Source organism: Pristis pectinata, chromosome 21 (genome assembly GCF_009764475.1).
Source record: "Pristis pectinata isolate sPriPec2 chromosome 21, sPriPec2.1.pri, whole genome shotgun sequence".
In the NCBI taxonomy this organism is placed as follows: domain Eukaryota; kingdom Metazoa; phylum Chordata; class Chondrichthyes; order Rhinopristiformes; family Pristidae; genus Pristis; species Pristis pectinata.
The window spans coordinates 35,790,853-35,813,614 of record NC_067425.1 but is presented as its reverse complement, the minus strand read 5'-3'; the positions used below and the strand labels follow the sequence as shown (position 1 = coordinate 35,813,614).

Here is a 22,762-nt window from a genome sequence, read left to right as displayed (position 1 = left end):
GCTCAAACCAGATGCTCCCAGATGTGTTCTCCATCCACGTCCACCCATGATGTTCAGGAGGTAGTTCTCCACACGAGTCTCTGAGAGGAGCAGTACTCTCTGGGAAGGGCGTCCTCACTGAAACCTGCAATTCAAAGCAGGGCAAGGACCGCATTGCCTGTTGAGGTGACTGTGGCCCAGAACCATCTGTTGCCTCCAGGGCTGAATCTGGAGATAGACGCACCATCTCACAGTCCATCACCTGGTGCATGAGAGATATCACTGAAGCTCTGTATTCAGGGCCAATTATATTCTATTCTGTCTGTGTAGAGATCAGCAGCTGACACTTGTGCATGCAGTGCTGGGTGGGCTTCCCCTCCTGCAGGGTGCCGCTGAGCAGAGGCTCACAGCTACATGGGCACCACACGTCAAGTCTGACATACACTGGAGCAACACATAAAGTGCTGGAGGACCTCAGCGGGTCAGGCAGCATCTGCGGAGGGAGATGGACAGTCGACGTTTCGGGTCGAGACCCTTCATCTGGACTGAAAGATAGAGGGGAGTTGGCCAGGATAAAGAGGTGGAGGGAAGGGGTGGAGCATGAGCTGGCAGGGGATAGGTGGATCCAGGTGAGGAGGGGTGATGGGCAAACGGAGGAGGGGAGAGGGGGAATAGCGGCAGAGGCCGGGAGGTGAGAGGTGGGGGCAACAGAGGGCTGCAGATGGTGGGATCTGATAGGAGGGGAAGGTGGAGCCTGGAACCAAATAAGGGAGGTGGGGAGGGCAGGTGGGAACAGTGGGGGGGAGGGGACGCAGTGGGAGGGGTGTGTGGGTGATGGACAGACAGAGTGGGTGGAGGAAGGGAAAGAAGCAGGGAGATGGGGGGGGCGTGGGGTGGGGGTAGGAGGAACTGGGTAGATCAGGACTGCCATAGCTCAGGCAATTAGCCTCACCATCAGCTGTACTGCAGGCAACTGAGGTGGGGGTGGGGGTGGCTCCAACAGCTCCTGCCTGCCTGGGCTTTCCATGAAGAGCCCCCTCCGATCCGTTGCAGCAAGCTCATCCTGAGCCCGCTGAGCCCCAGCAGTGCCGGGTAATCCCATGTCCCAGTCACTGACGGCTGTCTGGTTCCCTTCACCATCTCCCAACAAAGCGTGAAGGTGAACCACGGCACACTGCAGACAGAAGTTAACGAATCACCCCGTGCATCCCTGACATCCTCCCTGTATCCTCCCTTGACGGTTCGCACCCTTCAGCCCATCTCCTCAAGTCCTCACCTAGCCCACTGCGCTAGAGCTGGCGGGCAACCTTACACATGGTTGAGCCGATACACCTGCCATCCTGCTCGGAATCCCCTCCCGCCCGGTGTCCCACAGACGTCAAAGGTTGTTGCGGAAAATAAAAGCTTGTGGTGGAAGAAGTGACGTATTGGTCCGGATAGATTTAGCTGGTCAACAGGAAGCAGAGAAATGATATGAAGAAGCATTTATCTGGTGTGCAGGATAAGACGAATGATATGGTGAAGGAATCGGTTCAGGGCCCTCGACTGACTTGGAGAGAGTGTCAAAGATATCGTTGCTAAATTGTTGTTGACGCAAAGATCAGTAGGAGAGGAAGCTGTGACATGGAGATGAGGAGGCTGCAATGGGATATAGGGGAGAAACAAAGGACTGCAGGCGCTGGAATCTAAATGAAAAACACGACGATGCTGGAGGAACTCAACAGGCCAGGCAGCATCCGTGGAGAAAGAAGATCCTGAAGAAGGGTCCTGACCCGAAACGTTGACCGTCTGCTTTTTCTCCACGGATGCTGCCTGGCCTGCTGAGTTCCTCCAGCATCAGAGTGCAGTGGGTTATGTTTTGTGGGGAGAGATCTGGCAAATGGAGTATGATGTGGAAAATGTGAAATTATCTATTCTGGCAGAAAAATGGCGAGAGATTGCAGAGCTCTGGGATGCAAAAGGATCTAGGTATCCCAGTGCACGACTGACAAAAGACTAGTATGCAGGTACAACAAGTAATTAGGAAAGCTCACAGAGTTTATTGTTTATTGCTGGGGGAATTGAATACAGAGGTAGGGAGGTTGTGCTTCAGTTACAGAGGACATTGAGACCACATCTGGAGTGCCGTGTACAGTATTGGTTTTATTTAAGGATGGTTGTTGATGTGTAGAAAGTAGTTCAGGGAGTGTTGACTAGACAGATACCTGGAGTCACGGGTTGTCTTATGAGCAAAGGTTGGGTGGCCTAGTCTTGTATCTTTTGGAGTTTAGAGGATTGAGTGAGGACTTGACTGAGACATAGAACATAGAACGTAGAACAGTAGAGGAATAGGCCCTTTGGCCTACGATATCTGTGCCGACCACATAGCCAAATTAAATAATCCCACCTGCCTGCACGTGATCCGTAGCCCTCCATTCTCCGCATATTCATGTGTCTGTCTAAATGCCACTATCGTATCTGCTTCCACCACGCCTGGCAACGTGTTCCAGGCATCTATCACTCTCTGTGTAAAGAAACTCGCCAGACACATCTCCTTTCAACTTACCCCCTCTCACCTTAAAGCTATGCCTCTGGTATTTGAGATTTCCACTCTGGGAAAAGGACTCAGGCTGTCTACTCTATCTGTGCCTCTCGCAATTTTATAAACCTCTATCAGGTCTCCCCTCAGCCTCCGCCGTTCCAGAGAAAAAAATCCAATTTTGTCCAACCTCAACATATATGACCCTGAAGGGTCTCCACTGGTAAATTGGCAAATTGGTTTATTATTGTCGCGTGTACCGAGGTACAGTGAAGAACTTTGTTTTGCATGCCATCCATACAGATCGTTTCATCACATCAGTGCATTGAGGTAGTACAAGGGAAAACAATAACAGAATGCAGAATAAAGTGTTACAGCTACAGAGAAAGTGCAGTGCAGAGAGACAGGATGGATGTGAAGGGGATGTTTCTTTTTATTAAAGAATCTAGAACATGGGGTCACTGTTTAAAACAAAGGCATTGCCTGTTTAAGACAGAAATGAAGTAACTTTTTTTTTATCTTGGAGGACCGTGAACCTTTGGAGCTATCTTCCTCAAAGCTTGATGGAAGTAGAGTTTGGACAGGTACATGGATAGGAAAGGGTTTTGAAGGTTATGGGCCAACGCAGGCAAATGGGACTAGCTTGGATGGAGCATCTTGGTCAGTATGGACCTGTTGGGCTGAAGGGCCTGTTTCCATGTTGTATGACTCTATGACTCAAGAGTCTATGAATATTTTTAGAACAGAGCTAGATAGATTCTTGAGCAGCAAGGAGGTGAGCAGTTACTGGGGTAGACAGGGATGTGGCGTTGAGGTTACAGTCAAACTAGCCATGACCTGATTCAATGATGGAGCAGCTTTGAGTGCCCTCCCTCTTACTCCGTGTTCACACGTTCATGCATGTCATTGTCCAGAAATTCAACCGCATGATGCTACTTGTTCTTCAGCATTTTGCAATAGAATCATGAAAGGGGCCATTTGTTGGTCAATTCGTATCCCTCTGAAACTCCTTTGGGCACCTCTGGGTGTGTCCCAGCACAACCTCCGTGTCGGGGCACACAAGGTCTTGACATTCACCTTTGTATTTTCTTTCTTTTTCAATCTTTTTATTAGTTTCCAAATTAATACAGATTAATATATAACATCGATGTTTGTACATGTAATACAAAGAGATCAGGAGAACAATCATGGTATAGATAATCATAAAGAATAGTAAAATATACAACAAAATCTGTAGATCACACAATCTCTTAGTAACCACCTTTGTATTGTAAGAGCACTGGGAAGACACTTGGACAAAGTCGTCCTGGGAGTGAACGTTGTTGGACTGGGACACTGTGGTCTTCCAAGTGTGAAACCATGTGGGCCTCTGTGACACTAGAATCTTAGCTACCTTTCAGTCACCTGGCACCACCACCCCCACCTACCCACCCCTGGTGAATGATACTGTCAGAGCCCAAATCAATGTGATGTATGATGGTAAAAAAGCAGTACTCCGACTGGGAATTGGTCTAGATACACTTGCTATACAAGCGGCAAGATGTCTCAGTTAAAGTTGTGCAGAAACTTGAAGCTTATACTATTCCAAAGTCATTGGAAATATCTAGAAGCTATACTGTACATTCAGACCAAGCAGAGTGAGACAATTTGAGTGTACGTTGTTTCATTCTTTGCCGCTTTACATTGTGCCCGATGGTTTGTGTGCGGTCTGGAAGAAGAGCAAATTCAGTCAAGGAGATTGAGCACACAGAGGCTGATCTTCGAACTTGCAAGTAAAATTGCTTTCTCGATGGGGGGGCCCCCGAGTTGTGCCTACCACAGCAGGTAGTACAGCTGTAGTCCACAGCCAGAGAGCTGTAGTTCACAGGGCTAGGAAACTGACTCTGAAGTGTATTCATGGGACCAGTTTGCGGGTAGGGTTTCAGGATTTAGGACCTGTGATAGATTTGCGAGTCAGGATGGTGTGTGACTAGAAAGCCTTGTTCAACCTTGTTCGAGTTGAACAGAAGCAGCTGAGTCAAAAATATCACTGTGACTCCAGTCAGAAAGTAGGCAGATTCAAGCTCAATGAGCAGCTTGTGTTCTTATTTCACCTGGCAAGCTGAGCTCACGCAAGTGGAAGCAAGAAATACAAGATTGGTTTGCAGAGCAAAGAAATACTTGGTTGAAATTGGTGACAAAATCAAAAGTATTTGTATAGAGCAAAGATCTTTGCCAGAAATGAAGCACATCTATGTTAAAACTCCCTTGTCTCTATAACAGGTAAAGTCAAATTAGCTCGCTGGTGTATTCCACACCCAAATATCTTTTCAAAGGAGAATAAAAGTCCAAGCCCTCGTGCCCATTAGTGAGCAGCTCAGTTTGGCTGAGTGAAGCACTGGTTTAGGGCGATTTATAAAACTGGCCATCATTCATCTGTGACTCAGGGCAGGCAACTGGATTATTGCTGACTCCACAAGGTTGGCTACATGACTTTGTTTTTAATCCTTTCATACAGCTGACATAACACACACTGAAACAAGAGACCAGCCACCTGGTCCATGGGCAGTTCTGGCAGATGAAGACAGAATGAGCCTAACGTTAGCCCCAGTGACGCACTTGGTAACGGAGCTGCCATATGGTTCTGACTCTTTCTACTGAGAAGGGCCTGAGTCCAGTCTCTGGTCGCTGCTGAGATAATGTGCCTCAGCCCGGGAAACCAATGTTTTGTAATAGATCCCACCATCCCTGAGATTGGGAAGAGGTATCTGTCAAAGATTGGTCTCCTATCTTCCAAGGATTTGATTGGGGACTAGTCCCCAGTGCCCTCAGGAATGGCTCTACCATGCCATGCTCTTGATGCCCCGATCTTCCCTCAAACTCCCCTACCCTTGTGGTGAACCAGTCTGCCCTTGTACAAGCACAGTGTGTCCTCTATTTAAGAGGACTTCAAGGGAAAACTTCATTGAAAAGGAACATTGGACGCAATGTACAACAGGTGGTCATTCCAGTATCCCCACTTGGCTCCACTTTCCCTGGAGGGGCAGCGGCTGAGGGGAGACCTGATAGAAGTTTATAAGATTATGAGAGGCACAGATAGAGCAGACAGCCAGTATCTTTTTCCCAGGGTTGAAATGTCTAGTACTCGTGGGCATGCGTTTAAGGTGAGAGGGGGAAAGTTCAAAGGAGATGTGTGGGGCAAGTTTCTTTTTACACAGAGAGTGGTGGGTGCCTGGAATGTGCTGCCGGGGGTGGTGGTGGAGGCAGATACGATTGAGGTGTTTGAGAGGCACATGAATGTTCAGAGAATGGAGGGATGTGGGCATTGTGTAGGCAGAAGGGATTACTGTAACTAGGCATCATTAGCTTAACTAGTTTGACGCAACGTTGTGGGCTGCACGGCCTGTTCCTGTGCTGTACTGTTCTATGTTCTATGTTCTGTGTCTTCTGTACTGGAGCTGACATTCCCCAAAGGTGAACATTTCAATGTAGACTGGATTCCAGCAGTGTGGCCTTGGTGGGTGTCTTGCCCTTAATCTGGGAAGTTTCTGTAGTTCAAAGCCCACTCCAGAGACTGATCGCAGAATCCTGGTGAATCTTTAGTGCAGTACTGATGGGGGAGCTGCGCTGTAGGAGGTGCCATCTTTCCCACCAGACGTTTAACAGTGGCTCTGCCTGCTTTCCCAGGTAGGCAGAGGAGGCTCTGTGACATTGCTTCAGACTGGAGCGAGCAGTTACACCTGGTCTGTTAGTCAACCCACAGCACTGACACAGAGTCTGGTCACCACCTGTCTGATGCCTGTGGGATTTTGCTGCTTTGTTTCCTAATTTTAAACAGTGACACTGTTTCAGCTATTTAATTGTCAGGCATTGACTCACCCTGACGATGTGTAGGACAGCACAGGGATCACAGAGTTGCGTGTTGGAGAAGGATACATTAGGGAAGGAGGCCATTTGGCCCATCCAGCTTGGGGCGGCTCCTTTGAAAAGCAATCCAGCAGCTCCCACTCCCCTTTGATGTGGAGTTAAAGTTGTCCCAGTGTGAGAAGAAGTTCCGTCAGTTGAATGAGTATCATGGGGGAGCAGCACCAGGTTGGGCCTCTGTTCAAGGAAGAAACGAGGAGCCCTCAGGCCGCCCCAGTGTGGAACGGAGGTGCAGGAGGACTCGACGTCCTTGGTGGAGATGATCCGCTTGGGACCAGGAAGCTGGAAACTGCGAAAGCTGGCAGAGGGCATAAGAGCATCCTGGATGTTAGTGGGAGGGGAATGGACAAGGGGAGAAGGGAGTCAAGGTAGGAAGAAGTGAGTTCAGTGGGTCAGGAGCAGGCTGACGTGACGGGATCGTAGGAAGGAACAGGAAATTAGAAATTGTGAAAGAGGTGTGGGACGACGACAGATTCCAGGAGTGAGTGCTGTTTCATACTGCCTCGTGAGCCACACAGATATTCATTGCAACAAAAGCAAGACGTTCTCAGTTGTTGGGGAACCCTCCATGTAAGCCCACGTCTCCAGGTCACTGAGCAGAAGCGGTCACTGAACAACTCCGGCTGAGCAATGTGTTGGCTGCCAACTCATTCACATCAAAACATGTATAACTTCCCTGAAGCAATGTGAGGTCGCTCATCCTTAGGAACATGGTAACACAGGAACAGCGACTGGCCATCTATTCCCTCGAGCCCATTGTACGGTACAGGCATGGTAGTGCAGCAGTTAGCGTAACGCTATTACAGTGCCAGCGACCCGGGTTCAATTCCGGCTGCTGTCTGTAAGGAGTTTGTACGTTCTCCTCGTGTCTGCGTGGGTTTCCTCCGGATGCTCCGGTTTCCTCCCACATTCCAAAGACGTACGGGTTAGGAAGTTGTGGGCATGCTATGTTGGTGCCAGAAGCGTGGCGACACTTGCGGGCTGCCCCCAGAACACTCTACGCAAAAGATGCATTTCACCATGTGTTCCAATGTACTTGTGACTAATAAAGAAATCTTATCTTATATTTTGACATCAAGTGAAATGGGGTTAGTGCAGGAGAGTGGGGATGCAAGAGATTGCAGATCCTGACCCGAAACCTCGGCCATCTCTCTGCCTCCACAGACGCTGCTTGACCCGCTGAGTTCCACCAGCAGTTTGCTTTTAGCTCCAGGAGAGCTGTGTTGAGCTAAGGGATTAGCCATGATCTTATTGAGTGGAGGAGGAGGCACCAAAGGTCAAGTGACCTACTCCTGCTTCTGTTTCCATCTTCCTTTGTACACTGGCTGATCTGTGTCCCACTTCACAGCCAACAAACATCCATCAGACTCAGTGTGGGGATCCTCAGTCGACAGCTCCCCCCTCCACCCCTCTCTGACTCCAGCATTCACAGTCCTTCGAGGTGGGACAGCTCCAGATTCCCCCATTCTGTGTCCAAAACTGTTTCTCAATTTCAGTCTTATGGGCCAAGCTCTAATTTTAAGATTATGGTCCATGGTTCTTGACTAATTTTGTTGGGAACTCAGGAAGGAGCCAGTGAAATGCCGCATCATTTCATGGTCCAGAACTTGCTTCACACAGTCCCAGAAGAATACTTCTGGTCAGTTTAAAATTGGTTTAGCCTGGAGTATTCAGTATTGTGCCTATTTCTGGGTCTGTTGTCCTCTTGATATGAAACACAGCAGTTGCTATTTACTCACCGAACAACCAACCTTCACTAACCCAGTCTCCCCTGAGAAAAGATCTCACACTGAGCTGCATGTTTTGTCCTCACTGAGCCTCGTCTGACCTCACATACATCCTCTCCCATGTGCTGGGACTGTTTTGACCACAAGGTTAAGGTCACAGCCATTTCCAGCTTCCCAGCCTCAGATAATGAAGCAGTCTACATCCCACTGCAGCAAGACCTGGACAATATCCAGGCCTGGGCTGATAGGTAGCAAGTAACATTCACGCCAAACAAGGGCCAGCCAATGACAATATTCAACAAGAGAAAATCCAGCTATCACCCACTGACATTCAATGGCACTGGCATCACTGAATCCCCCACTATCCATATCCTGGGAGTTACCACTGACCAGGAACTGACCTGGAGTAGCCATGTACACAACTTGGCTACAAGAGCAAGTCAGAGGCTGGGAATCCTACAGTGAGTAACTCGCCTGGTGAGTAACCCCAAGGCCTGTCCGCCAGCTGCAAGGCTCAAGTCAGGAGTGGGATGGAACACTCTCCACTTGCCTGGGTGAGTGCAGCTTCAACAAGAAGCTCGACACCACACAGGACATAGCAGCCCGCTTGATAGGCACCCCATCCATAACCATTCACTTACTCCACCACCAACACACAGCAGCAGTTTGTACCCTCTACAGGACGCACTGCAGCAACTCACCAAGACTCCGTAGACAGCACCTTCCAAACCCACCACCTCTACCAGGTAGAAGGACAAGGGCAGCAAAAGCACGGAGAACACCACCCCTGGAAGTTTCCCTCCGAGCCACACACAGTCCTGACTTGGAAATATATCGCCGTTCCTTCACCGTCGCTGGGTCAAAATCCTGGAACTCTCTCCCTAACAGCACTGTGGGTGCACCTCCACCTCAAGGACTGCAGCAGTTGAGGAAGGCAGCTCACCACCGCCTTCTCAAGGGCAACTGGGGATGGGCAACTAAGTGCTGGCTCAGCCTGTGAAGCCCACATCCCTTGAGCAAGTATAAAGAACAAGGGTGCTTCTGGTCCCCTTATTCTGCGACATCTCACAGTTTGCTGTTCACTGCCGTACAAAGCAGGTCACCAAGATCTACACTCAAGGAGCGGAGACTCCATCTACTTGCCTTCATCCCACTGAACCAGGCGGAGGACAGGTATTCATGGACTGCATGACATGTTATAGGGATCCCTTTGACAGGCTGTAGCCCTGCAGAATCTCTGTGACAAAGAACATGCCTCCTGTGGTTTGTAACAACCTTGCAGGTCTCATGGAACGCCTGGGGACACTCCCACCCAACCCCTGGGGACACTCTCCCACCCAACCCTCCCCAACAATGCAGAACACTTTCTTCAAGCAGCAGCAGGAGTTGTTCCAGAACCAGAACTGGTCCTAACATCCCTGCAGGGAGAAAATCAAAAAGAACTGCAGATGCTGAAAACCCGAAACAAAAGCAGAAGATACTGGAAAAAGTCAGGAGGTCAGGCAGCATCCATGGAAAGAGAAACAGTCCACGTTTCCGGGAAGTTTGCTCTTGATTTTGGGGAGGGTTTTAACTAGTCTGTCAAGGGAATGGGGCATAAAATAGGTGAACATTTAGTGGGAGGTATGTCAGATATAGAAGAAAGACTAAGTTGGTGCAGTAGGCAAAGCAGACACGGGTGTTTGAAGGTATTTGGAAGGAATGGAAAACTAAATTGCATCTGTTTCAGTGCAAGGACCCTGAGGCAGGTGGACTTACTGTGTTGATCAGCACATGGGAATATGAGGGGGGAATCTCACTGAAACCTACCGGATTCTGAAAGGCCTGGATAGAGTGGACGTGGAGAGGATGTTTCCATCAGTGGGAGAGTCTCGGATCCGAGGGCACAGCCTCAGAATGAAGGGACGTCCCTTTAAAACTGAGATGAGGAGGAACTTCTTAAGCCAGACGGTGGTGAATCTGTGGAATTCATTGCCACAGAGGGCTGCGGAGGCCAAATCATCGGGTGTACTTAAGGCAGAGATTGATAGGTTCTTGATTGGTGAGGGGGTTAAGGGTCACGGGGTGAAGGCAGGAGAATGGGGTTGAGAAAAAAAAATCAGCCATGATTGAATGGTGGAGGAGCCTTGATGGGCTGAATGGCCTAATTCTGCTCCTATATCTTATGATATTGCTGCCATCACAGGGTCATGGTTAAAAGAGGGGCAGGACTGGCAACTCCATGTTCCAGGGTATAGAAGCTTCAGGCGAGAGAGAGGAGGAAGTAAGAGGAGGGGGCATTGCAGTGTAGATCGAGGAGACCATCACTGCAGTAATGAGGGAGGCTGTCCTGGAAACTCTTCAGTGAGGTCATATGGGCAGAGCTCAGAATTAAAAAAGGGGAACTCACTTTGTTGGGGGTTATACTAACCCAACAATATGTAGACAGCTCACAGAGAGGTGCAAGAACAATAGGGTTATAGAAGTTGAGGATATTTATTTCCCCGAAATCAAGAAGGAGATGGTGTTGGGTCTCTTGAAGAGCTAGCAGTTCTGGCCGCCCCATTACAGGAAGGATGTGGAGGCTTTGGAGAGGGTTCAGAAGAGGTTTATCAGAATGCAGCCTGGATTAGAGGGTATTATCTATAAGGAGAGGTTGGACAAATTTGGGTTGTTTTCTCTAGAGCGTCGGAGGCTGAGGGGAGACCTGATAGAAGCTTATAAAATTATGAGAGGCATAGATCTGAGGCATAGAGGCACAGAGAGCCAGAATATTTTCCCCAGGATAGAAATGCTGAATACTGGAGGACGTCACTTTAAGGTGAGAGGGGGAAAATTTAAAGGCAATGTGCGGGGCAAGTTTTTTACACAGAGAGTGGTGGGCCCCTGGAACGTGCTGCCTGGGGTGGTGGTGGAGGCAGATACGATAGAGGTGTTTAAGAGACTTTTGGATGAATATGCAAGTGAATGGAGGAGATCCTGTCTGACTTATTACTTGAGTTTTTTTTGAACGAGTAACAAATATTAACATAAAAATATAAAAAAAGAATTAAAATTAACTAAGAAATGAGGGCATTGCAGTTACATGGACTTCAGGAAGGCCTTTGACAAGGTTGCACATGGAAGGCTGTTGCAAAAGGAAGGTCAGAGCCCAAGACAAGTTGGTAGATTAGTTCCAAAGTTAGCTTGGGGATAGGAAGCAGAGGTCGATGGTGAAAGGTTACTTCTGTGCTTGGAAGTCTGTGATTGGTGTATCACAGGGACTGGTGCTGGGACCCATGGCATTTGTCTTGTACATTAACGATGTGGATGCGACGATGGGAGATATGATCAGTAAGTCTGCAGATGACACAGAAGTTCGTTATGTGGTTGATGGTGAAGAGGGTAGTCTTAGGCTACAGAATGATATCAGTCAGCAGTAAGTTGGGCAAAGCAATGGCAGATAGAATTTAATCCGGCTAAGTGTGAGGTGATGCATGTCAGACTCTTGAATGGACTCTCTTACGCTAACAGATGAACTCTTGAGCTCTCAATCTCCCAATCTACCTCGTCGTGGCCCTCGCACTTTATTTGTCTACCTGCAGTGCACTTCCTTGGTAACTGTAACACTTTATTCTGCATTCTGTTTTCTTTTTAACTACCACAATGTAATTATGTATGGCATAATCTGTCTGGGTGGCATGCAAAACAAAAGCTTTTCACTGTATCTCAGTAATGTTAGGAAACATCTGGAGTATTGCATTCAATTCTGGTCACCCCATTACAGGAAGGATGTGGAGGCTTTGGAGAGGGTGCAGAAGTGGTTCACCGGGATGCTGCCTGGATTAGAGGGCATGTGCTATAAGGAGAGGTTGGACAGACTTGGGTTGTTTTCTCTGGAGCAGCAGAGGCTGAGGGCAGACTTGATAGAGGTTTATAAAATTATGAGAGGCATAGACAGAGTACGCAGCTGGTATCTTTTTATTAGAAGACATGTATGTAAGGTGAGAGAGGGAAAGTTCAAAGGAGATGTGCGGGGCAAGTTTTTACACAGAGAGTGGTGAGTGCCTGGAATGCGCTGCCAGGGGTGGGGGTGGAGGCAGATACAATGGAGGTGTTTAAGAAACTCTTAGATAGACACAAGAATAAGTAGAGAATGGAGGGATATGGACATTTTGCAGGCAGAAGGGATTAGGTGTCATTCGCTTCATTATCTTGGCACAACTTTTGTGGGCCGAAGGGCCTGTTCCTGTGCTGTACTGTTCTATGTTCTAATAATAAACCAAGACAAGCAATGCCAATTTCAGAGGTCTAATGAGAGTAGGAGGTACACAATGGGTTTAGTAGGGCTTTAGTGAGTATTGAGGAACAGAGGGACCTTGGTGTACAAGTCCATAGGTCCCCAGTGGTGGCAGCACTGGTAGATAAGATGGTGAAGAAGCCCCATGAGAAGCTGGCCCTCGTTAGTTAGGGCACAGAATATAAGAGCAAAGGGGTCATGGAACAACTTTATAAAACATTGATTAGGCCACAGCTGGAGTACTGTGGTCAACCCTGGTCACCACACTACAGCAAGGATGTGATTGCACCGGAGAGGGTGCGGATTCACCAGGCTGCTGCCTGGGATGGAGCGTTTCAGTGAAGAGGAGAGATCGGATGGGCTGGGGTTATTTTCTTGGAGCTGAGGAGGCTGAGGGAGGTCCTGATAGAGGCACACAAAATACGGTAGATAGTGCAAAACTTTTTCTCATAATGGAGATGTCTAAAGCTGAAGGGCAAAGGCTGAAGGTAAAGAGTAAGAGGGTTAGAGGGAATCTGAGGAAAGCAAATCATCCAGACGTGTATGCAGTCTGAAACGCACTGTCTGAGAAGGTGGATAGAGGTCCTGTCATAACATTTAAAAAAAACCTGTACAAGCACAAAATGCCAAGGAATAGAAGGCTAGTACCAAATGGGATTAGTACAGATAGGTGGCATGGACAAAGAACCTGTTTCTGTGTTGCGTGACAGCGTGCCACTTTCCAGGGGTTGGAGATTGCTGCTCTTATTGTGGACTGTCCCTTTCAGAGTTGGGTCCTAAGGTTGCAGCTGCAGGACTAAGCACTGGCAGCTGGGAGATGGTGCCATGGATCAAAACATCAGGTTGCGCTGAAAGTGACAGGGTTACTTTACACGGGGAAACCTACCAATAGAGGCTGGGAAACTCACAGCTGAAGGTTACAACATTTATGGGTTTGTTAAGAACAGGACACACGGCAGGGTTTTAATCCCATTAAAATGTGGTAAAGCAATTACTAATTTTGAAGTTTAGACCAATGAAAAATTAAGCAAGAGGTTTGAAATGTGAGGTATTTCTGCATAAGCGGTATTGTCTTTTCCTAAATGTGCTGTAATCTTCAATCACAAAATAACAATATTTTTCTTTGATTTTTTTCCCCTCAAATGCTTTACAAAATAAAGTCTCAGTCTGAAGTGAACAAGCAGGAACTGTTTACATCATCGTTCAATGAGTGGGAACAGGAGCAGGTCATTGAAGGCACAGAGATTTAACTTAGTGGGCAAAGTTACACAGGGACACGGGGAATCTTTTTTATGCAGTGGTCTGGAACTGGCTGCTCAGAGCCCAGGGGGTCCTTGGCAGAATGGTAAATTGGATCCCAAATTGGCTTGATGATAGGAGGGAGAGTCATAGGGTTGTACAGCACAGAAACAGGCTCTTTGGCCCAACTGGCCCATTCACTCTTCACTTGTCTGGATGAGTGCGGCACCAACAACCCTCTTGAAGGTCAGCATCATCCAGGACATACAGCCCACCCCCTGTCGGTTCCCCTTCAAATCACACACCATCCTGACTTGGAAAAATACCGCCATTCCTTTATCATCACTGGGTCCAAACCCTGGAACTCCCTCCCCAACACCACTGTGCCAGACAGACAGCAGCAGTTCAAGAAGGCAGCTCACCACCACCCTCGGCAGTGAAAGAAGGGCAATAAATGCCAACAACACCACAGCTTTAGTGAAGTAGGTAGAGGGAAACTTCAGAAGTCACAAGGGCAATTTCCTCAGCCATGTGGCAGATCTCCACGGAGAACCTGCGCACTAAGCTCACCCTGTCAAGCACAGGAAGGTGCATCATTTGATTAGTGTCTCTGCAGAAGCCCAGTCTATTTCAGTGCTCATGGTTAATCTAGAGTGTACACAAATGAACCCGACAGCAAAGTGGATTGGAACTGTTATCTCAGTAGCTGAGATTCTGGTTATTTTAAAAGCCTGGACTACAATGTCTTTGATCTTCCTTGTGAGGAATTAACCACAATCGGCTTGGATGGAGCTTCCGGAATAACATATTACGCTAAACGAGTTCCCTGATAACTTCAAAATATTTTTGAACAATAATCTCTTTATCTTTTCAAAATTTTCTTTTCATTTTGCTGCCAGGGACAAGAGCTTGTTTCAGTATTCCTCAAAAAGGCACTCTTCGTTAAGGTAACTTAATTGTGTGTGGAATGTGTGCGTGTGTGTGTGTGTGTGTGTGTGTGTGTGTGTGTGTGTGTAGTGTGTGTAGTTTGTGTGTGTGTGTGTGTGTGTGTGGAGTGTGTGGAACGTATCTGTGTACATGCGTGTGTTTGTGCATATGTGTGGTGTGTGCATATGTCAGTGTGTGTCTGGTTTTTGCATGTATGTTTGTGCATGTATGCTCATTTGTGTATGGGGATGTGTGTGAAAATGTATGTATGCATGCATATGAATGGAGGCCTGTGACTAGTGGTGTGCCTCAGGGATCTGTGCTGGGGCCATTGTTGTTTGTTGTCTATATCAATGATCTAGATGATAATGTGGTAAACTGGATCAGCAAGTTTGCTGATGACACTAAGATTGGAGGCGCAGTGGACAGCGAGGAAGGCTTTCAAAGCTTGCAGAGGGATCTGGACCAACTGGAAGAATGGGCCAGAAAATGGCAGATGGAATTTAATGCAGACAAGTGTGAGGTGTTGCATTTTGGAAGGACAAATCAAGGGAGGACATACACAGTAAATGGTAGGGCACTGAGGAGTGCGGAGGAACAAAGGGATCTGGGAGTTCAGATACATAATTCCCTGAAAGTGGCGTCGCAGGTAGACAGGGTTGTAAAAGCGGCTTTTGGTATCCTGGCATTTATAAGTCAAAGTATTGAGTATAGGAGTTGGGATGTTATGGTGAGGTTGTATAAGACATTGGTGAGGCCAAATTTGGAGTATTGTGTGCAGTTCTGGTCACCTAACTATAGGAAGGATATCAGTAAGATTGAAAGAGTGCAGAGGAGATTTACTAGAATGTTGCCGGGTCTTCAGGAGTTGAGTTACAGGGAAAGATTGAACGGGTTAGGACTTTATTCTCTGGAGCGGAGAAGAATGAGGGGAGATTTGATAGAGGTTTACAAAATGATGAGGGGTATAGACAGAGTTAATGCGAGTAGGCTCTTTCCACCTAGATTAGGAGAGATAAGTACGAGAGAACATGGCTTTAGGGTGAAAGGGGAAAGGTTTAGGGGGAACGTTAGAGGGAACTTCTTCACTCAGAGAGTGGTGGGAGTGTGGAACGAGCTGCCATCTGATGTGGTAAATGCAGGCTCACTCTTGAGTTTTAAGAATAAATTGGATAGATATATGGATGGGAGAGGTCTGGAGGGTTATGGACTGGGTGCAGATCAATGGGACTAACGGAATAAAGTCTCGACACAGACTAGAAGGGCCGAATGGCCTGTTTCTGTGCTCTAGTGTTCTATGGTTCTATGAATGTGCGTAAGATGTGTAGTGCTTGTGTAGGAGAGTGTGTGCATGTGTGCATTAGAGAAAGATTGTGTATTTGTGTGTGTATGTGTTTATGGGGTGTGTACATTCCTCTGTGTGTGTTTGCGTGTGTGTGCTTGGATGTATGTATGTATGCACCTACATGCATTGTGTATGTACATACCTGTTTACACGTGTGTGTGTGTGTGTGTGTGTGTGTGCATGCATGTAATGTGAGTCTGTTTATGTGTGTGATTGTACGTGTTTACTTTCATTGCTCCAAAGGAATGTTTTGGCACTCTCCTCTGTACATTATCTTTCAGTCCTGTTCTTTTAGTTGTCTGTTAGCATTTGACACCTTACAACATAAACATCCCTGCTGTTGGATCGTGCACATTAGAGGTGACCCAACCTTTGTTATGAAGTCAGAAGTTGATAATTCTCGGGAACTGGGGAAGGGCTCTGGTGTGTGACTGTGAGTGTGTGAGAATGCACACGTGGGTGTGAGTGGTCATGAGGATGGGTGTACATAAACGTGTGTGTGTGATTGAGGGTGTGTGAGTGCACAGGTCTGTATGAGTGTAGTTGTGTGTGGGTGTGGAAATGTGCTTGTAAGTGTGAGTGGAGGTATTTGTCTAAGTCCAAGTGTGTGTGTGTGTGAGTGTGTGTGTGTGCATGTGTGTGTGTGTGTGTGTGTATTTATGAACGTGTTGTATACGGGACAGAGTTTGTGTGTTTGTGGGTGTTGGGTCAGAGCATACTTGAGCTTGCATATGTGTGTACATGTCAGCCTGTGTTTGTGATTGTGTTGTGTATGGGATAGAAGTAGTAGTCGTTTAAACAAATGCAGATTGATTAGAGAAAGTCAGCTTGGAATTGTTAAAGGCAAGAGGCATAGATCGAGTGGACAGTCAGATACTTTTTCCCAGGGTGACAATGGCTAACACAAGGGGACATAATTTTAAGGTGATTGGAGGAAGGTATAAGGGGGATGTCAGGGGTAAGTTTTTTTACACAGAGAGTGGTGGGTTGTGGGGGCAGATACATTAGGGACATTTAAGAGACTCTTAGATAGACACATGAATGATAGAAAAATAGGGGGCTATGTGGGAGGGAAGGGTTAGATAGATCTTAGAGCAGGATAAAATGTCGGCACAACATTGTGGGCCAAAGGGCCTGTACTGTGCTGTAATGTTCTATGTTCTATGCAAGCTGTGTCTAACTAACTTGACAGATATTTTAGATAAACTAACAAAGACAGTTGATGAGGGGAAAGCACTAAATGTGATAAGGTGCAGTATAACAGCGGTCGTCCAGATGTAAGAGGCTGTCACAACAGGGACATAAAGTTGGCTCATTAAAGGAAAACTGAGAGAAGGAGTGAAGGTCTGTTTCCTGGACTGGAGGAAGGTGTACCATGGAGTTCCCCAGGGTCAGTACAAGGACCACTGCTTTTCTTCATATCTGTTCAAGATTTGGACATCGGCATACCAGGCTACGACCTACAGATAAAGCAAAGCCTGGAGACGTGGTGAACTGTGAACAAGCAGGTCACAGACTTCAAGGGACATAAAGCGGTTGGTGGAAGGACAGGATAGGTGGCAGGTGACGTGTACTGCTGAGGAATGTGAAGTGTTGCATTTGGTAGGGAGAATGAGAGGAAGTAATACGAACAGGAGCACAACTGTAAAATGGGTTTAAGAACAAAGAGGTCTGGGGAATGTCTGCAGAGTTTGTTGGAAGTGGCAGGGAAGGTTGAAGAAATGGTTAAAGCCCACAGGACCCTGGGTCTTAGAGGCACGAGTACAAGAGCAAGGAAGTGATAATGAACCTTTACAAAACACGACTTGGCCACAGCTGGAGTAGTCGGTCCCCTCCTGGATGCCACGCTTTAGGAAAGATGTAAAGGTTTTGGAGAGGGTGGAGGAGAGATTTACGGAATTGATTCCAAGGATGAGGGACAGTGGTTATGTTTTCAGACAAGAGGAGCTGGGGTTATTCTCCTTGAGACAGAGGAGGTTGTGAGGAGATGTGACAGGGGTAGTTAAAGTCATGAACGGTTTGGACTGAATACATTGAACGTTGAGCACAGGAACAGACCCTTCGGCCCACCGTGTCTGCACTGACCACGATGCCAATCAAACTAATCCCATGGTCCACGTCCCCCAGTCCCTGCCTGTTCATGTGTCTGTCTACATGCCTCTTAAACACTGCTATTGTATCTGCCTCCGCCACCTCCCTGGCAGCGTGTTTCAGGCACCCACCGCTCTGTGTAAAAAATCCTGCCTCCCACATCTCCTTTAACTTTCCCCCTCTCACCTTAAAGCTTTGCCCTCTAGTATTTGACCTACCCTACCTATGCCTCTCATAATTTCATATCCTCCAATACCCTGACTGATGAAGGCAAGTGTGCCGTACGCCTTCTTTACCGCCCTGTCTACATGTGTTGCCACTTTTGAGGAGCTATGGACTTGCACCGCAAGATCCCTCTGTACATCAGTGCTCCTGAGGATTCAGCTATTTACTGTATACTTCCTTCTTTTGTTTGACCTCCCTAATTGCATCACCTCACACTTGTCTGGATTAAACTCCATCTGCCATTTCTCTGCCCACATTCCCGACTGGTCTATATCCTGCTGTATCCTTTGAGAACCTTCCTCACTATCCACAACACCACCAATTTTTGTGTCATCTGCAAACTTACTAATCAGACCTTCATTTTCATCCAAATAATAAAAATATTTATATAAAATATCACAAACAACAGAAGTCCCAGCACTGATCCTCGTGGAACACAACTGGTCACATGTAGACACCATCCACAGCCCTGCCCTCGTCACTCACCTGTGTCATTTCCTCAAAAACCTCATTTGAGTTCGTATGACGTGACTTCCCCCACACAAAGCCATGCTGACTGTACCTAATAAGTCTCTGCTTTTCCAGGTGCGATTACATCCTAACCCTAAGAATCTTCTCTGATAATTTCCCTACCACTGATAAGATAAGATTTCTTTATTAGTCACATGTACATCGAAACACACAATGAAAAACATCTTTTGCGTAGAGTGTTCTGGGGGCAGTCCGCAAGCGTCGCCACGCTTCCGGCGCCAACGTAGCACGCCCACAACTTCCTAACCTGATGTAAAGCTCACCGGCCTAGAATTTGCTGGATTATCCTCACTGACTTCTTAATCAGAGAAACAGCAGTGGCTATTAGAAACATAGAAACATAGAAAAATTACAGCACAATTCAGGCCCTTCGGCCCACAAAGCTGTGCCGAACATGTCCCTACCCTAGAAATTACTAGGCTTACCCATAGCCCTCTATTTTACTCAGCTCCATGTACCTGTCCAACAGTCTCTTAAAAGACCCTATTGTACCAGCCTCCACCACCGTTGCCGGCAGCCCATTCCATGCACTCACCACTCTCTGAGTAAAAAACTTAGCCCTGACGTCTCCTCTATACCTACTCCCCAGCACCTTAAACCTATGTCCTCTTGTGGCCACCATTTCAGCCCTGGGGAGAAGCCTCTGACTATCTACCCAATCAATACCTCTCATCATCTTATACACCTCTATCAGGTCCCCCCTTATCCTCTGTCGCTCCAAGGAGAAAAGGCCGGTCCTCTGGGACTTTGCCTGTGATTAAAGAGGATAGAAAGATCTCTGTCAAGGCCCCAGCGATCTCCTCCCTGGCCCCTCTCAATAACCTGGGAGAGATCCCAACAGGCCCTGGGGACTTATTTACCTTAATGTTCTTCAAGAGACCCAGCACCGCCTCCCTCTTGAGTGGATAGAAAGAGAAATTGTTTCCAGTGGTGAAAGGGTCAGGAGTTAGAATGAAAGTGATTGGCAAGAGAACCAATGTTGACATGAACAAAATGTTCTGGCTCATTGAGTGGCTGCGTCGGAAATGCACTGCTGGAGAAATAGTGAAGGCAGATTCAGTCGTCACGTTCCAAAGGGAGCTGGATAAATATCTGAAAGGAAAGGAAGGCTGTGAGTGTGTGCTGCAATGAGGAATTTCATAGCCATCTCTAGCAGGAACTGCCTCACACAATTCTTAAAACAACTTGGCCCAGGGAAAACTTCCAAACTGAGTAACAGCTATCATTTTATTGTGCCTCAGATGCTGGGGCAAACAATCTCCAGCCTCTCCAATTCTTGGGTAAAGAAAACGGATTTTAAGCATCAGAAAGGAGTAGAAAGGGGTAAAGAAACAAAAAGGTTTGGGGATGGAATTTCAGTGTGTGGGGACCTTGGGAGCTGAAGGCACAGCCTCCAATGTTAGGTCAAAAAAAGTGTGGGTACTGAAGAATCCAAAACCGCAGGGTGTTGTGAAGCTGAAGGCGTTTACAACAATAGCAATGGGAGAGACCTTGGAGAGATTTGATGAGAATTCTTAGCCCGTCGGGGAGTCAGTGTGCACCAGTGGTCAGTGAGGTGGGGAGAGGGAAAGGCTGTGAGTTAAAGTTTGTGGAGGGTGGGGGATGTCTCTTCATTGTTTTTTGCTTGGTCGTAACCAGCCAGATTTGAAATAGATCTCTTCAGAGTACGATGCACATTAGCGGATTAGTGTGGAACTCGCTGCTCGGCAACCATGTTCCAGAGGAGAAAACCAGCACGGAATCAGCTGAAGTAACAAAAGCGGGCAATGGGATGATAATTATGGGGAATCCTGATCACCGTAATTAAACAGGGTTGAGCAAACGGAGTGAGCTTTGGACTGTCATGACACCATCTGTTGGAAGAGAGGCAAGGAAAAAGGCTTCATTTAATTGGAAAATTGAGAGCTAAGTAGACAGTAATCATAATATTGAAATGAGATGAGACACATTGAATAGAAGGTTACTAGCTAAAGACAATGGATCTCACAAAAAGCATTCTTGGAACTATGGGGATCAAAGCAGAGAGATGAATCAATTGGAAGGTCAAGATCCAAACATAAATTAAATGCCTGCAGCATGTGTTGGAACTGAGACACGGCTGCTGTATTCGAAGTGCCAACATCTAAAATGGCCTTTGTCAAAAGGCATGAATACCAACTGCTGCTTCTCTTCCAGGGATGGCAGGCTTGAAGAAGCTCCGTTCTGCTGTCCTGTGGGATTTCCGTCTCGATCTCACTCCTTGTTCACCCCCCCCCCCACCCCCAGTTCTGATGAAGGGTCTCCAACCTGGAATGCTCTCTCCACACAGTTTCTCTCTCCACAGTTGCTGCCCGACCCGCTGAGTGTTTCCAGCGTTTTCTGATTTCACTCCTCGAAAGGCACTTCTGTGACCAAGGACCAGTCTTCTGGGAATCAAAAAGTTGCAGATGCCGGAAATTTGAAGTGAAAACCAGGAGGTGTTGGGAACACTCATCAGGTTAGGGGGTATTTGTGGGAAGAGTTAGTGTTTCAGACCCAAGATCCTCCATCAGAACTGGGAGAGAAAACAAGTTACTTTTAAGTGACAGTATGGGTGGGGAGGGATGGACAGGACAAAGGGAATACCTGTGATAGGGCGAGACCAAGGTTGCCCAGGTGATCCGACTGTTTAGGGAGCCTTCTGGTTGATGGGTTAGTGAGGGACATCAGAGAGAGGGAAAGCAAACAAAGGGACAGTTAATGCTGTGAACTGCTGGGACCAGAGGAGAATGCTGGAAATATCCAATGGGTCAGGCAGTGTCTGGGGAGAGAGAAACACTCAGTTAATATTACAGGTGGATAACCATACACCAGAACTGATCTGTACTGATACAAACAGGACAAGGTACACGTCCTCCCCAGCTTACGAGCTCCCTACTTCTGTACAGCCCGTACATAGAAAGAAGTGTGACGGAGAGCAGTGAGATGGATCTGCCGGCCGCTGCAGGATTGCGGGCATCTCCTGCCGGGTGGGAACTCAGTTCGTGGCTGCATTTCCAACTTGCGAACTGCGGGGTTACGGACAGTCCACAGGAAGGGAACCCTGTTGTAACCTGCGAAGGATCTGGTTCTGAAAATTCTGAACTCAGTATTGAATCCCAAAGGCAGCAGAGCGCCCAGATGGAGGATGAGGTGCTGTTCCTCGAGCTCGCGTTGGGTCTCATTGGAATGCCGTAGGAGATCACAGACATACAGGTCAGAGTGGGAGAGGGATGGAGAATTAAAGTGATGAGCAACTGGAAGCTCACTCACCACCCAAAGTGGTCATCCAAACTGGGCTTGGTATCTCCAGATAGCAGACCGCACTGTGACCACTGAATGCAGTACTCTAGACCAGACGTGCAAGTGAATCTCTGCTTCACCTGAAGGGATTGTTGAGGTCCCTGGATGGAGGGAAGGGAGGGGATAAAGGAACAAGTGTTGCATTTACTACGGCTGCATGGGAAAGTGCAAGCACAGTGGCTGGTGGAGATGGAGGAGCAGACCAGTGAGCTGTATACAGACTGCTGGCAAAAGAGGGGAATGGAAGATCTTCTTCCGAGGCTCAGTGTCTGTAAGTAGTACAGAGTCCATCTCCTGTAGTGCAAGAACCTCAGGCCTTTGGTGAGTGAGGGAAGTCGGTAGGGTAAGGGTAAGGGGTGTGTTTTTATTTCTGGCTAGTAATCGAATCTAACAAAACCGAGGCCCAGCAGAGCACCTCTGAGCTGCGGAGTGCACATCCCATGCCTTGTGGGGACCCCAGGATGCTTCTGATGTCCTGGACAGCTGCAGGTGCCGGAGGTGTCGCCAGGTTTTGGAGCTGGAGCAACAGCTGGCGTCCATGTGTCCACCCACAAGGCTGTGTTTGTGAACAGCACGTTTCAGGGGGCATTACCTTGCATCAAAGGGCAGTGCAAGACGAGGGAATGGGAAACCATTCCCAAATCAGACAGCAGGGAGCATTCTCTTCAGGGCACCTTGCTCCCTAACCTGTATTTAATTCAGTGTCTGATAGATGATAA

The 22,762-nt window shown here is 47.6% G+C and overlaps 1 protein-coding gene across 5 annotated transcripts in view; it reads left to right on the top strand.

The window, feature by feature from the left end:
- camkk1a (calcium/calmodulin-dependent protein kinase kinase 1, alpha a) overlaps positions 1-22,762 on the top strand; it is an 87,419-nt gene that overhangs the window by 52,248 nt on the left and 12,409 nt on the right. For 4 of the 5 annotated variants that reach the window (XM_052035200.1, XM_052035201.1, XM_052035197.1 and 1 more), the window contains one exon: positions 14,524-14,571. The exons of the other annotated variant lie outside the window; for it this stretch is intronic. In XM_052035200.1, coding sequence (XP_051891160.1) covers positions 14,524-14,571 — 48 coding nt within the window. The remainder of the gene's footprint in view (positions 1-14,523; positions 14,572-22,762) is intronic. 5 annotated transcript variants of the gene reach the window in all.